Below are 16,738 nucleotides of genomic sequence, written 5' to 3' on the forward strand. Positions count from 1 at the left end.
CTACGTCAGCTTTATTTGATTGGGAGAATGGTGAATAAAGAATAAATTTGTCATTGATTAATAAGCACTGTATTTTCTTTGTAAGCAGAAAAGGACCTCCGTCAGCTTTCCTAAATAATAATGAAGTGTGATTATGATAAGAAGAAATGAAGTCCTAAATAATGCTTTCATTACAATAAATGCGGATTGATTTTTTTTTTATTGCTGTAGCATTCTTAAGGCATCTTCAAATGGACTTGAAAGTTCATAAGTTTGATCAAAGCTAAAAAAAGAAGCAAAATGAATCCATATAATTCTTTTTTTTTTCTTAAATACCTATAACCTTTAATTGAGCATGAAGATTGAAAAACTTTAAAAATTTAAAACGTATTTTAAAAAGTGATTCAGAAATATCTTTTTTAATCATTTTGTCTTAGTTAAAAAAGATAATATTACAGTTTCTGGTTATCCGTTACCTTGCTGACGTTAAAAGATTGCCTGAAAGAAAAGTTCATATATATCCAATTATTAATGACCTTGAGAAACGATTAAATAAATGCTTTCTTATTTTCAATAATTTTAATTTCATACTGCATCTCTATTGCTTGGATGATTTTCTGGAACACAGCTGAATTCATTTGCGTAACAGCTGCAGGTTTGTCAGAATATATTGTTGAGTTCGATGTTTATTCTTATTTCATTTCTAGTTGTAATTTAGTTAGTTAAACAAAGTTTGTTTTACGAGTGTACCGATTGATTCTGACAAAAACAGAGGAATAAATTATACGTAATATTGCGTGATTATGTCTGTGTTTATTCTTTCCTTTTACATACGAGGTCAGAAAACAGTTATAAATATAGAAAAATATGTTTCATAACAGTGTTAAATCTCTTGTTTTTCTGATTGCCATCTTAATGAGTACACGTGTTAATATTTATGATTGTCTGCTTATATGGCAGAGACGTTCACTTATCCTTCAGATTTACAATACATGCCTGGTAAATACAATTTAAAAATAAATTGAAAGCAAATTAAGGACTGGTGTCTTGTCTTTATTCCCTTTGCAATATCCTTAAAAAGTGTTTGGAATTTTTAAAAAAAGCATTTACTTTTTTTTCAAAAGAAATGTTTCAAGTAGTTAACATTTACCTTAAAAAAAATCCGCTAGCAATTCTTAAAATTAAGTTTTTAAAAACTTTTTATCACCTTTCATCATGTGATATATTAAGGCAAAGTCAATATTTGAGTTTGAGATAAAAATGATTATTATTTCTTGAAGTAAATATTATTCGAAAGATGTTTAAATAAGGAAAATTAAAAATTGGAAAGCTCAAAATTTTGAAATTTGGTGTCCGTGTGTTTATATAATACTCCATTTACAAAGGATTGAATAAAAGGAAAATAACAATACTTGATGTTCAAAAATAATCATAATTATATGTCAAATGAATACCATGCAGACTCTCACCGAAAAGTTAAAGTGAATGGATATGTAGGCGCTTCCAAACTATAGGTGATGAATTGATTGAATTTTTTAACAAGCTTATCAGTATAAAACAGATAGATGAGCTAGCACTATAAACATAATAAAAAACGAAAGAGTAGGTTTCTTAACTATTGGATTGGTTCAAGGTATTTTTGTATTAAAGTAATGAAATGGAAAATTATGTTGTATATCTTCATATATCTTTATATAACATTTTACAAACAAAAGTATAAAAGTGAAATGTAATATATAGTAGTAATGATTAATTGCACATGAGAATTACGTCAAATTTATAGTTCTCCTTTCCCAGGTCCATTTCTGAAGAGGACTTTGTGAGCAATTTCGAACCACAACAATTCCATTTATTTCGTCTAGTTCCATGCATGCATTATTAATATAACTTTTAATAACATTTTCCTGTAAAGAAAAGATAAATATTTAAATTCACATTTTTCTTTCTCGTTTTACTCGTACAAATAAATGACAAACAATATAATATCAGCTATGGTATTACTATCACACGGATGGATAGAACAGTTTTTGAATATATCAAAAATAATTATTAAAATTCAATTTGAAGGGCTGCGGAGTGTAAGCGAGCTTTACACTAGCACAATTTTAAAGGGAACTAGAATTTAATTCATATTCGAAAAGCATAAAAGTTAGCCCTGTCAGAGTCAATGTTTAATTGACAGAATCACGTAGAGGGTAAACTGTATCTCCTGATCACCCAATGGCGGGCTAAACGATCGTTGAACAAAGTTCTAATTCGTCATAGATAGGAAATATCAATTAAGATCCAAAACTGAAATATTCTCCCTGGTTTTTACCGTTTTGTTATGTGGGTGTCATCAATTTCAATATTTCTTCTGTGATAGACGTATTCGACGATACGATATTTAACCAAATAAGAACGCTAGAGAATTGTAGAGTGTACCTGTGTATATTCCCACTGTAGATATTTGCTGAGTGTTGTACATGGTCCTACTAATACACTGTTTATTCCATTATACACCAAACAACCCTCGTCCCGTCTTATTGTATTCTCACGCGTTAATGTCCAATGCTAAAAGTATTATTCATTTATTTTACATAATTGAATCAGGCATTGCTGACTAACGTAAAATCCCAGAAAAAGACACCCCCAAATATTTTTTATTTAATACAAAATATAGTACTTTTTAAAAATTAAATGTATGGAATAGAATATAGCTATATCGTGAGGTTTTTTTCTCTTTCATTTCTTGAAATTAGCAAGGCATTTTTAACTCTCATTTTTATGCTATATATGCTTTGCAATACCTGCGACATTCCTACTGGAACACATCCTTTGACAGAAACAGGTTTCCCAAAGAAATTTCCACTGGTATAGGAATCTATACATATGTTGTTAATCTTCACCTTAAGAAATCACTGAATGTATACTTGTTATATAGGAATAAAGAAATCACTGAATGTATACTTGTTATATAGGAATAAAGAAATCACTGAATGTATACTTGTTATATAGGAATAAAGAAATCACTGAATGTATACTTGTTATATAGGAATAAAGGAATCACTGAATGTATACTTGTTATATAGGAATTCATATTTTGATATCTTCGCTGCTGTTCGTAAATCATGGCCCGTCAAATATCAATCTTAAAATACATTGCTATCGCTAAGAAATATTAACGCCCTAACATGTTTGACCGTTAGGTGCATTACATTCATTCATGCTACATTTTTGATATGATGGGATTTCATTAGCGTTTAGTGTTCGAGGAAGCTCTAAACACTAATGAAAAATATTCCCTTCAGACTCTGAGAACATTTTTTTTCTCATAAAAGAATTACATGAGTTTATATAGTTCTTTATCAACATAGATTATCTAACATATTGTTGTAGTAAAAATGTTCAAAGACAATGAAGTATTAATAAACAGAAATCGCTGTTGTTTACTGTTATTGAGAATATACATACAAATAATGCTTAAAATTGATCTTGATCTGTGATAATGCAAAGAATACTTTCATGTATTGTGTTGTTTACTGTAGATTTTCGTTTATTTCATTTTACGTCTACGGACAGATCACTCTGATTAAAACTACCGTGAAATTTAGAATTCTTCAGTTATCAGTGTCTAGAGCTTTATTACAACGCACTTTGAAAAAAATTTGAGACCAAGTTAACGCACTTTGAAAAAAATATTTCTTTTCAAAGTGCCCGGTCAATATTCTTGCAAATTTTAGGTATGATGAATAATTATGTGAACCTGGTTGGACAACTTTTCGGTGATTACGTCACTTCAGGAGCTTAGATGTAGACGTTTAAAGATTTTTAGAGGTTGTCTTATTCCCAAAGGTTATCGTAAATTTTAAAAGGGAAATGGGTCTTTTAGAAATAATGGAGGAATGATTGTTCAATCGCATAATTTTACCTGGTCTGTAATAAGGTAGATGTAGGGGTCGACAAGTGACTTAAAGCATCGCATTTTTTTCTCTCTCATATATCTATCTATCATATTCATCTATCTATCTATTGTGAACATATATGAAACAATGGTTGACTAATTTATTTGATAGTAAGGAAAATAAACCTTAGCCACATTACTCACTCGACTGAAATCACTAAAACTTTCTTAATAAAATCTTATAAACAAAAATTATGCAGTCAGATTACTTCTAAATCTGTAATTTGATATCATAAAAGGCTAGACACGTCAAATTCCAGTTTATTACATTTTGCGTTGTTATTACATTTCGCGTTGTAACATAGCATGTTTTAATTACCCTTTAAATGTCATTTTTTTTCCAGAGAAACTATTGTGGATACATAAAGGTTTTGCAGCTCGGCCGAATATTAAAGAGACAACCAACGCGCCATATAGCTAAAATGATCAGTTGTTTCTCTAAATTACATGTAGTTTTTGTTTAATACATATTTTTTCAAAGTGGGATAAGTGTCTCCATGGTAAAAAATGTTGATGTACACTCTTAACGCACTTTGAATAAATATTTCAAAGTGCGTTGATTTTGTCCCAAATTTAATGCACTATGAATGATTTTGTCCCAATTTTCACGCAATTTGAAAAAAAATATCAAAGTGCGTAATTTTTTCAAAGTGCGTTGTCACAGAGCTTCGTTTTAATTACAAACTAAAGTAAAAATAAAGAAATTTTATAAAGCTAAAACTTATCTTAACATTACAGTAACAAGATTAAAATACATGTAAATATTATAAATTCAGAATCAGTCATTGTAGGTTTAAACATAAATTTTTTGCTATTATTTATGAAAAAGAAATTTAATAAGAAACAAACTCTACTTACTTGCCTATAAGTAGAATTTTTAGGAGTTAAATTTTGTTCCAAAACTCCATAACGACTTATAAGCGAGTCCTAGAAACATAGGTTTTTTAAAACCACGAAACGTACCAACCAAACAATGACTGGTGACAAAAAGTGGTAATATATTGCTAAGCGTATTTCAGAAAGAAAAGGCACATCTAAGGTTATTATATGCATTAAGTATGAACACTTACAGAATTAAATAATTTTATTTTTTCATGTGTTATGTTTGTATGTAGTTTAAATAATAAAACTGAACAAACATCGATGTCATGCCCTAATACACACAGCGGGTGTGACCGGTCGGTAGGGGATGCTCACTCCTCCATGGCACCTGATCCCACCTCTGTTGTGTTTGGAGGTCCGTGTTTGCTCTGCTACCGATTTGTATTGTTTCAATGGACTTTGAGCTTGAATACCGTTCGTTATCTCCATGTTTTATACTGGTAAATACAATCGAATGTTCATCTACAGTAAGAACTTATTTTGACATATACACTTTCCATCAACATAGTTCCAAATATTACGACCAACTTATAAGCGAACCGACTTATGCGAGTATATACGGTACATGTACTTTAACAGAGTGTGATATTTTTAGGAAATCCCCGATGAATAGTTTTGGAAAATCTTGTCAATGAAAAGGGTGAAAATAACGAACAGTGATCGATCTCAAAAATATTTTACATAAATTTATGAACAGGGCATAAAACACACACCCCTGGAAATTTGGTTGGATCTGGTACCTACGATGAGTAAGCATCCATAAATTTGGACACCTACTGTAATAAAAATCACAAACTTCTGTACGATAGTGCAAGTGTTTTAAAAAAAAATGCATAGAAGTACATTTTTTTGTCCCAAATCATTTTGATTTTGACTTATTTTTGAATATGCATGCATCAATATTTGTTCAATTTGTTCCTGAAGATTGTCGTACCAAACACACTGTTTACACCAAGCTTACTACAAGTGAATCATGAAGTATGTTAATTTTTGATGTCACGCGTTACATTTGTTACCTGACCAGTTGCTTTACATCCGTATGGAACATACACCTCTGGGTACACGTGTTTAATGTACCAGTCAAACGATTTACACTGAAGTCTCTCCCTAATGGCCTTTCTCTCTGATATGTCCCCTATGTTTACCTGTAATTGTTTCAGTAATCAAAGTAAATATGCATAATCCTGAAAATAAATTAAACTTTTGTCGATTAAATTAACTTAATGAAAAAAGCCGCCGTAGAAGATACCATACAGAGGTGAAATACTGTATATTCAAAATGCGGAAACCTTAGAGAACTAATACAAATTAAAGTTATCTTTCTTTTCCTATTCGGTTTTTTTCCTATTCTGGTGGAAATTCATATAAATTAAAAAATTCTGCTCTGAAACTACATTTTTAATTATGAGTTCCAGCAAGTTTTAATGCTTTTTCCTTGTCCCATAGCACTTTTACTACGATGAAATAAGTGGAGATAATGAACAGTGATCGATCTCAAAGAAATCTACAAACAATACAAATTTGTGAAAAGCGCACAAAACACGGATCCCTAGAATTCCAGAGGAGGGATCAGGTGCCTAGAAGGAGTTGTTGTCCCCTGTTGACCGGTCACACCTGCCGTGAGCCCTATGTCAGATAGCCTGGTCTTTCATTAATGGTGTGGAATGCAGGTTTTAAAAAATAAGTACAGTTTTTATACTTAAATATGAAAGAACCTATTATAAGATATTCATCACTTAAGGTATAGAGTAACATGTATTTACATTTGACAATGAAGTTGGAAACATATTTGTCTGTATGCCCCTTGCATATTTGTAAAATTTGCACCTGTAATGTGATCGATTTAGCATTTGCATTCACTATAGAGTCTTCTTCTATTGCTGAATTATTAAAAAATCCTGAATAAAAATATAATAAAAAATACAAGAGCCTGATTTGAATGAAAAAAATATGAAGCTTTATTTTTATTCGAGGTAATGGATATTCCTCTAATGCCGACATTGTACCTACTTGAATGTGAGAAAATAGTTTATTAGATAATGGAGGTTTATAGAAATAAAAAATGTATATGTGCATTTCTGGGAACAGATAATATAAGTAAAGAAAATCCGCCTATTCTCACATTGTTTTGGCTGTAAAAGATGCGGTCATAGTATATTTTCTTGTAGTCGTCCATCCAGACCTCTGCGACCCTCAAAGCATTCCTAATCATGTTTCCATATCCGTCCTTACCCCAGGAGTAGGGCATCACAAAGCGGAATAAGTGACCTATCTGGGAACAGGGGATTATCTCCATTTTACCTCCACACATCCATGTCTAAATAAGGAAATCGCCTGTGGTAAACTTTGTATAATCATTTCGGCTATACGTATTGCTTTTTAAATTCAGGATGTCGACCAAAATCGGCATGTAACTAAATCATGACTGTAGCTTTATGATGTAAATATATTATCAAGAAACAATATATATTTAAAATACACAATGGATGAAATAGTTCAAAGCATATAAAGTAATACCTTAAAAGAAAGTTCCATATTTTCACCACCCCATATTTTCAGCTCGGGGTCATATCTTCCGAGTTCATTGAAGAATCGCCTGCTGATGGCAAAGCAGCAGCCCAGATGAGTCGGAGTTCTGCAAAGTGGTAATGGTATAAGATTGTCAAGTATCTAATATTTAATTGTTGTTGTATGTGTTTATTTATCTTAAATGTATATCCATAGCCAAATAGTTAGATTTTGTTGTAATATAAAATAAATTTGTATATTTTTAGTTATTACGTTATTACGATCCTTTGAAAAAAAATGATAGGAATGTAATGTGAAGATAACAAATAATAATCATGCTCAAATGTCAAATGGAGCAATACAACTTATGAACAGAGCAAAAAGAACCTCTGAAAACATAAGAGATGGGTTCAGGTGCTATTGAGGAGAAGGCATCTCCTGTCGACTGGTCACATCCGCAGTATGCTCTGTGTCAAGATAGTGTAAACGGAAATAAAACAGTAGTTAATTCAGTGTGAAATTGCCTAACAATTTGTATAAAATACTTCAGTCAAAATTTATATGAAAGAATGATCATTATATCAACTATAGAACTTGCCAAACATTTGATGAATACTAGTATATCCTTGTATCATCAACTTATTTTTCAGTAGTTTTCTTCGTTTGAGCAATTTTTCGAACAAAGAACATGCTCTATCGAATCAATTAGGAGATACAAACCTCATATTCAGGCGCGATAAAAGTTTATTTCTTCATAAATAAGGAAAGCTGAGAAAAATTGAAGTCATCACGTTATTCCTATAGTTTAGTCATAAGTTTGCAATGAATGTCTTTCTCTGGTAAAATATCCATCTAGGAAGTAGAATGCCTTCGACTCCATAGTGTCTTATTTTGAGTTCAGTAGGATATCTCGAAACAGTATATGAATGAAAATAAATATCAGTTTTTGAATAAATTCTCCGTCATAAAAATAAAAAAGGTCTGATAATTATGGGACACAATTAGTCCTATTGAAATTCCAATTCATTCTTCTTACTAGGTATTTTCTCAAAAACGTTCGGAAAAAAGTGAATATTTAGATATTTTCAAAGTCTAAGGGCCGTTTGTAAAAAAAAAAAAAAAATTAAACATCGCAAAACTCAGACTTGATCTTTAAGTCACCCTTATCAAGATATATCCCAGACATCAAGTAATTATCTCAAAACATAGCTAAAAATGGTCTGGAAAAAGTGAATTGATAGAATATTTCAAAGTCTAACACGGGCCATAACTCCATAAAAATGGGCCAATCAACACGAAATTTCAACTTGATCTGTAAGTCATTAATATAAAGACAAATAGCAAACATCAGCTCAACATCTACAAATATAACCAAAAACAGTGAGGAAAACTAACTATGACATATTGACGAATGGAAAGGGATAACACTATTTGTCCCAGACATTTTGTGGCGAGGGCATGAAAATATGAAATATCGACATTTTGGGCTGATTTTACTTGGATGCTTACATGTGAAAGATAAAGATAACAAACAGTGCTCGATCACAAAAACACATTAACAATCACATTAACAATACAAATATGTGAAGAGGAGGGCATAAGACACGGAACCATGGAACCCACGGACCCATGGAAATTCCAGAGGTGGGATCAGGTGCCTAGGAGGAGTAAGCATCCCCTGTTGACCGGTCACCGTCTCCATAGCACCTAATCCTACCTCTGATGTTTTTTTAGAAGTTTGTGCTTGCTCTACTCCCGCTTTGTTTTGTTTCAATAGACTTTTGAGCTTGAATACTGTTCGTTTTCTCCATATTTCACGAAACCTGATTGGAGCAGTCAAAGATCCCCGCCTTTTCTGTTCCCTTTCTGGAACTGGTCGCCATGCGTAGTTGAGATCGAAATCAAAGCCTCCTAGAGACATGTACTCCAATTTGGAGCCCCTGTACTCAAAGGTGTCACAATCTATTGTGTCTGTCAGGGGAATAGGCACATTTCTATAGTCGTCTGCTATTCTTTCTAACAGAGGTTCTAGCCATCCTGTGTACACCAGATAACAAACTATAGATTATTGTGTTTTAACTTCCTTTTTATATATCTAAGAAAATACGATAAGACTTATAATAGATGTACATGTTCAATTTCTTGTATAATATGTTAATCAAACAAAAACAAAAGAAAATGACCAGTTTTTTAAATACGCGAAATAAATGCCCAGATTGAATCTCCAAGTAAAATTTTGGCTTACAGTGACATGCATGATAGACAATCAGTAATACATTAGAGATGAATTTTTAAAATATCCCAAAATATGTCCTGACAAATATTTCTTCAAACTTGATCACAAAATATATTTCAAAATAAATTAATGTCTCCAGATCAATATTACCGGAGATACTGTGCAAAACTATGAAAACATTATTTACTGTCTTTGCAACAATTACATGATTTTTCATAATTTAATACTTTATACGTTTAAAGGTTAATATATTGTGACATCACCTCTACTCTACCTTCAGCACACTCACAGTGGGAATCCAGAAATATGGCCACATCTGTTTGGACTTGACTGAATCCAAGATTCCTGGCTTGAATCAAACCTGTACGATTCTTAGCACGGACAAGATTAACGTTCGGGTATTTAGCTACCTCCTGTTCAAGCTTCTTACCCAGATGTTCTGTAATTAATCCAGAATAAACAATAAAACCCATTTCTGGGTAATTTATGCTTTTGTTTGAAATGGAAAATTCAGTTGTATAACAATTAAACAGTAGAATATGCTTACAGAGAACCTTCAGGCGTAAAGCTCTCCTATAGTCAGTAGGCGACATTCTTGTCATTGCGTTGTTTATTGACAAGATTTCAATTAAAATTATGAATTTATTTAGACCATTCCAAGTTAATTATGTTTAGAGTCCATCTTAAAATCATAAACCTATCTTTGTATCCTGGAAAACACACAAACCAACACATTTTAATGAGATGCCGATACCAAAAGAGCAAATGATATCGCAAATATTTGTATGTGTGTATTTTTTGATGTGTTTTTTTTAGCTTTTCATTTTCTCACATTATCTTAAAACAACCTGTCCACCGACGCTAAACATGGGAAAAAAATCCATGGTTTTACTTATCGACTGCAAAATACTATATCTAATACAAAGGTATCACTTAATCAAAAAAAAAAAAAATCGTAAAAGGTTAAAAAAAAACCGGTTTCCTTAAGTATAAATTATGCTGAATTACCTTGGACCGAGGCGTCATCTACCAATATCACTTTCTTTAGAAGATGGGGTGGTGAGTTGTTCCATATACTGTGTACTGTCCGCCAGAGGACGCTCCAAGCCTCGTTATAGAAAATTATCACCACGGAGGCTGTTGGTAGGTCCTTTCTGTAGATTTTCATTTTGCATCTAAGGAGAGAATACCTTAAATTTAGATATGTTCACACTTTGCATTTCTGAGCAGTAGGCTTCATTTTTGTATTATCATTAACTGAGCATCGTAAGACAAAAAAACTTTAATATGTCTGTATATAGAGAAACATATTTGCAAGCAAAACATGTTGTTTTATGAATCTACTCCAAAAAATGAATTAGACTTTTTCGTCTGGGGTGTTGAATACGTTGAATATATAGAAGCATTATACTCTTTATTCTTCACATCTCCAACATATCTATCTAAAGGTATCTGGTCGCTGACAAATTGGTTAAATCCGTTCTTTTTGTACCCTTCTTCATACACCTGCCGTTCCTTGTCTGTAAGTAACGCTTTGTTTACCGACATACCTTTGCCAAACTGACCTACAAATAAATTTTTAATTTTGAGGAGAAAACATGCGTGTGTGAAACACAACTCCACCATCCACTTTCTATCTTAGTGACATGGCTGTAATTGGCACAAATTGATCTAGATCTTGATCAAATGACCATGTCTTTTGACCATGACACAAACTCTGATTAAAAACGTACTTTATGTTAAGTATCAACTTCTAATATTTTTTTTTCCATTAAAAGTTATAGATCAGGAAAAATCAATGCGTCCAAATGACATAAAGTCAAGGTTATGACACACCCCCTGGTCCGAGACCGTCTTTGAGTCGAGTCCATGTATGGATTATGGATTTTCCCATCTCTATGTACTTTTCTATAGTTATGAGGTAGATCAACATTGTGTACATAACATGAGACAAAAAGATTTGATCTGGATAGTGCAAGAATAAGTTGTAGACTACATCACTTGTCTAAATTAACCTTTACTTATAATTTAAGTGTACATTTTTATTGCAGGCATATGAGGGGTGTCCTTTAAATGAAATATGGAGACAACGAATAGTTTTCAAGCTCAAAGTCCATTTGGGAGCAGAGCAAACACGGACCTTCAAAAACATCAGAGGTGGGATCAGGTGCCATGAAGAAGTGAACATCCCGACAACAACCGATCGGTCAAACCGTTTCTGATGCGAGGTGAAATATTTTACCTGTCTAACATTTTGATCATTTTTGATCATGTTAACACCACATCGCTTGACATTAAAATAGGACTTAATTTCTTAATGTCCCATATCTGCTCCCAAAATCAAACTTCGATGTAGAAATATTTAATTATATTCTAATCCAGGGTAATATTTACAGACTTCAAAGCAGTAAATATTTTAACAACCATCACATCACAAATTAGTTATGAAGTCATGAAAATGTCGTATATTCTAAATCACAATGTTTTATAAGAAAATGGTATCTTTTACGTCAAATTGTTTACTGGAAAATTCCAAGCGCAGATCTGCTCAGACTTGATTTTAATATACAATGTGAAAAATGAATATATAAATGAAATATGTGGATATAGTACCTGAGCAGGTCTGTGCTTTATTATTTCTTTAGTTCAAACTGATCAAAATTTTTGCATTTTGACTTCTTTTTAAAAATTTTTTTTTTTAGAAATTCCCATAGTTTTGGACTTTACAGAGACAGGAAATGCCATTTTTTGTTTCCAATCCATTATATAATCGATTAATTCATATTTTATATACAATCTACGCAATTCTGTACATTTCAAGAGCAAATTCAAAATTTGACCATTATGGGGAGGGGAGAGGGGTGGGTGGGCAGAAATTTGCCTTTACCGTATACAGTTCTTTAAAATTTTGGTTTAACAAATACAAAAAAGTCCCTTTATGAAAGATTTCAATAAAAATGCCGGACATTCTCTTACAATGACCATACAGCTATATACATTTTTTCTTATGTTGTAAAAGCTTCATTAATTGCATTCTTATTATCTTCGGTAATTTTAGTGTTTACAGCCAAAACGAGGTACATGTATTTCATTTGCAATATAGACGTTTGTAACATACTACACGAACAATACCTGGAGCTGATAAATTGTATCTCTGATGTAGTGGAATGGTGGCTTTCGAAATCCTCTGGATCTCCTGGGATAGAGATCCTCTATGAACCTCTGAATCTTCAGTGTTTGAACGGTGGAATGCAACAATCTTTTTCTCGTATTTGTTTGTCATTTCTATTTTTTCCTGCTTAAACTCTCTCCTTTTGAAATTAATTTTCCACTCCTTTCTGAATTTAAATAACTCATTTTCTCTGATAGACTGAAGCTGAAAATTTTCTTGCAAACCCCGTAAAATCAGCATTATTGTAAGTATCCATATAACTCCAAATGTTGTCATGATATAGAGAATTCTTTGCTTCATGGCTAAGGTTTTATATTTAGCAAAGACAGGCTTCTAGTAATCTACAAAATAATAGAAAATCAGTAATTAAATCGTATTTTACATTTACACTGTAAATTCTAGTCAGCATATTTATCCTTTTTTTAAAGGATTATATTTAATATATTATCTTGTATGTTGATACATTAAAGTTACATGCTGGCATAAGTATCGGGAATGTTAACATAATCAAAAATATAAAAATTCAAAAATTTATTTACAAAAATATAGGGTAAATAAATACGATTTTTCCACATAAGCTGATACTCATTCGAAATTCAGTTCTTATTCCACTTGACCAATATGCTGATCTTTAAACCAGAGTAATTATCTAAAAATATGTTCTGTGTAAATCACTCGCCAGTGATTAAATCAATGATACACATGCACGAGCACAAAATAAATAAATTACTTAGTATTTCAATAAAAATATATAAATGTTTATATTCTTTTTAAATACGACATCTCTTTATCCAGAATAGCTCATTCTTATATTGTATACAAGTACAATTGAATCCCTTAGTTTAATTATTTACAGAAAGCTATCCAAATGAAAAACCCATGAAAGTCATAAGAAAAATAGGATTTTTTTCATTCATGTTTTTTAAAGATTATTTTTCCCCTATTTATGCTATGGTACATATATTAATGAAAATTTTAGATAATTATTAATCAAGTGTGTGTTTTTGCATCAATCATTTTTAAAATTCGAAATATTCTTTTTATCTTCTTGAAAACTTAGTATGTACATGTAATATTCATTGAATAAACATACTTTTTTCACTCTCAATTTAATTACGAATTATAACACTTTTTGTTCTGGTTTTTACCCAGAGTGGGTGAGGCGAATATGCCTTACCGTATACAAACACTTGCGTCAATAAATTTCCTCTTTATATGTAATATGAGAATTCATAAAATGGTCGTTTAACATCTATTTGATGATTAAAGATTTCAAGGCGATATGGGTGAAAAATTAAACAGAGGAAGACGCAACAGATTGAGTAGACAACGCAATCATAAAGAATCACCGGCAGATGCTGATTGTGTGGCTATGGTGTGGGCAGCTAAAACCTAACACCTTTGTCAATATAATACGATTAAACAAGAATTATCAAACAACATCAACAACTGAAGACCAATTTATCAGTCCAGCCTTTGGTTTAAGATCACATTCTTTCATACTTATCCATCAATATTTTTCTTCAAATTTTGAACACCTTTGAAGAGACTATGATTTATACGATGTGTCACTTAAGGACACATACTACGATGAAAAAAAAAAATCAAATGTTGATATATATTGTTGAACTTATTTTTGGTTGTAATTGACTTATATCAAATCCTTAGAATATTAAAAAAAATGAAAACTTTCTATGATGTTCAAAATTCTTACTTTTTTTCTATCGTCCTTAATCTATAAAATATTTTATCGCTTTAACGACATTTTTGAGAATTTTGAATGAAAAAATGAAACAATGCGACTAACTTACTTATGTAAAAATAAATTAAGTTATTTTCACAAATTTTTGGAAACAATTATATGATCTGTCCTTCATACATTTACAGTAAATCTTTTTTTTATTATCTAATAAAATAAAATTTTCAACATACTAGTATGTTATTATTTTTACAGAAAAGAATGATGATCAAAGAAATTTTTTAGAAGAAAACTTAACGAACATCCAATTCTCCACAAAGAGAAGTATCTTGAAATTTAAATTTCCTTTCAAATAGAAAAAAAAGCTTTGAAACAAATATAAATTAAAAGGCCTCTTGACAAGACAATGTTCATAAATCAACTTTCCTAAATGCAGCCTTCACTGCTCATTCTACATTTATTTATACATAAAACTGTGATGCAGGCCAACATAAAGAATGATCCATACAAGAACAATAATTGCTCACTACTGTTATGTAGAAATGTCTGCATGTTATATTGAAGTATTGTGAATTCATTTGTCTTCTAAAATTGATTATTCAAATGATTATTTTTCACATTTCATCAAAACATAGTTAACATCTGTTGCAGCCCATCCTAATATAATATATGTACAGGTGCTAAGATCTGAACAAACTTAGCATATCATTATGGATATTAGTATATTGATTTAACCCCTGTTTTACAATATTATATTTTTAAGAGTTTACCTCTTGTCACACTGCTTACAAAGAAAGGATACATGAACTCTTTATTGAGACTTTAAAACCTTAGTATGGTCCTATTCTTTCCCCCAGACTACGATTCAAACAAATTATACATTAATTATAAGTAAGAAATTGAACTATACTTTACAGTATCTATACTCAATGTATATATAGAAAAACTACATACCCTATTCCATATCACATCCTGTATCAGCCCGATATAACCAGAGGGCTGATATTGGCCGAGGGCTGCTACAGGATGTAATATGAAGATAACGAACAGTATTCAATATCGAAAGTGGACCTCAAAAATTTAGAGGTGGGATCAGGTGTAATGGAGGAGTGAGTATCCCTGCCGACCGATCACACCCGCCGTGTGCTCCTTGTCATAAACGAAAAAAAACCCCGGAAAAATCTGCAGATAGTTCAGTGTATAAATAATGGCCTAACAATTAGTATGAAAAACATCAGTCAGCTTTTGACTCAATGATAGATTATATGTGCTGACAAGGTCATTGTATCGACCATAAAACTTGCGAATTGATGACTTCAAACGAGACTGTTGATATCCTTGTTTCATCAACTTGTTTGTCAATAGCTTGTCTCGTTTTAGAAATTGTTCATACGTAGAGCATGCTCTTGCGTATCTAATCAACTGAGAGACATAAACCCCACATGCAGGTGATAAGGGTATATTGCTACATAAGTAAGAAAAGTTGACGATTGAAAAGTTGAAGTCATCACGTTTATCATAAAGTTTTGTTGTTAGGTTACCATTAACGTCTTTTCTAGTAAATTATTTAAATATGACACAGATGTGTCAGACTCTGTGGTATCTTTTATTTCAAGCTCACTGGGATATGTCGAGTCAACTATGAATGATAGTAACTATTGTTAATTGATGTGAAATGGGAATGGGTATGTTCATTACATACATCGTAATATCTACTTGATGAAATACAATAATCACCGATAAGCTTCATACATCAAATAACAGTAATTTGAAATTAGAAATAACCTTTTTTACAGAGATTGTGAACAAAAAATAGATGTATTATCACAAGTACGTTTTAAAGGTTTAATCTACATGGGGTGTGATGTATATCCGTATCATCTCTGCAGATGTTCTACCTAGTCTCTTTACTCCTCACCAAAATATTAAGAGCAGTGAAGAAGAAATTGCAGGAGTACTGTACAACAACATATTTGAGAAGTTGTGTTAATCAGATGTGGATACTCAAAAAACTCAAAGGAACTTTAAGAAAATTTGAAAAACCCGAATTTCTACCAAAATCACTAGCATCAAAACGTTCGATACTTCATACAACCATTTCCCACGATAAGTTAAAGTCCATGCTTTTTGACATCATAGACAACTGCTAGTTTTTCAATAAAAATGGAACTCGTAAATTTAATACCTTGTCATCAATCATCTGCAAATTATTTTTTGTTAAATAACATTCTGATTTACATACAAGTACTCCGAAGTTGATACGGTAAAACTTGTCTAATCCGGATACCACTGGTTCCATAGAAACTTTGCGGATTAGAC

General features: G+C 31.6%; 1 protein-coding gene across 1 annotated transcript; it reads right to left on the reverse strand.

Annotated features, from left to right (window-relative positions):
* Positions 1-1,707: 1,707 nt before the first annotated feature.
* LOC133200892 (polypeptide N-acetylgalactosaminyltransferase 5-like) lies at positions 1,708-13,014 on the reverse strand. The gene is made up of 11 exons (XM_061336709.1): positions 12,681-13,014; positions 10,960-11,113; positions 10,557-10,723; positions 9,823-9,987; positions 9,136-9,349; positions 7,322-7,439; positions 6,927-7,121; positions 5,821-5,949; positions 2,769-2,867; positions 2,404-2,532; positions 1,708-1,883 (listed from the first exon to the last, which is right to left on the reverse strand). The coding sequence occupies exons 1-11, from the start codon at positions 12,994-12,996 to the stop codon at positions 1,746-1,748; spliced, it is 1,824 nt and encodes a 607-aa protein (XP_061192693.1). The 5' UTR covers positions 12,997-13,014; the 3' UTR covers positions 1,708-1,745.
* Between the last annotated feature and the right edge of the window lie 3,724 nt (positions 13,015-16,738).

This window comes from Saccostrea echinata, unplaced genomic scaffold (genome assembly GCF_033153115.1).
Source record: "Saccostrea echinata isolate AGI-Se365-2 ecotype Australia unplaced genomic scaffold, CSIRO_AGI_Sech_v1 ptg000041l, whole genome shotgun sequence".
Lineage (NCBI taxonomy): Eukaryota > Metazoa > Mollusca > Bivalvia > Ostreida > Ostreidae > Saccostrea > Saccostrea echinata.

Coding starts and splice junctions, on each gene's coding strand:
- LOC133200892 (XM_061336709.1), bottom strand. CDS start 12,996: ATGACAACATTTGGAGTTATATGGATACTTACAATAATGCTGATTTTA. Junction 9,988..10,556: donor AGATGACGCCTCGGTCCAAG/GTAATTCAGCAT, acceptor GATTAATTACAG/AACATCTGGGTAAGAAGCTT. Junction 5,950..6,926: donor TCTTTTACAGCCAAAACAAT/GTGAGAATAGGC, acceptor AAACAATTACAG/GTAAACATAGGGGACATATC.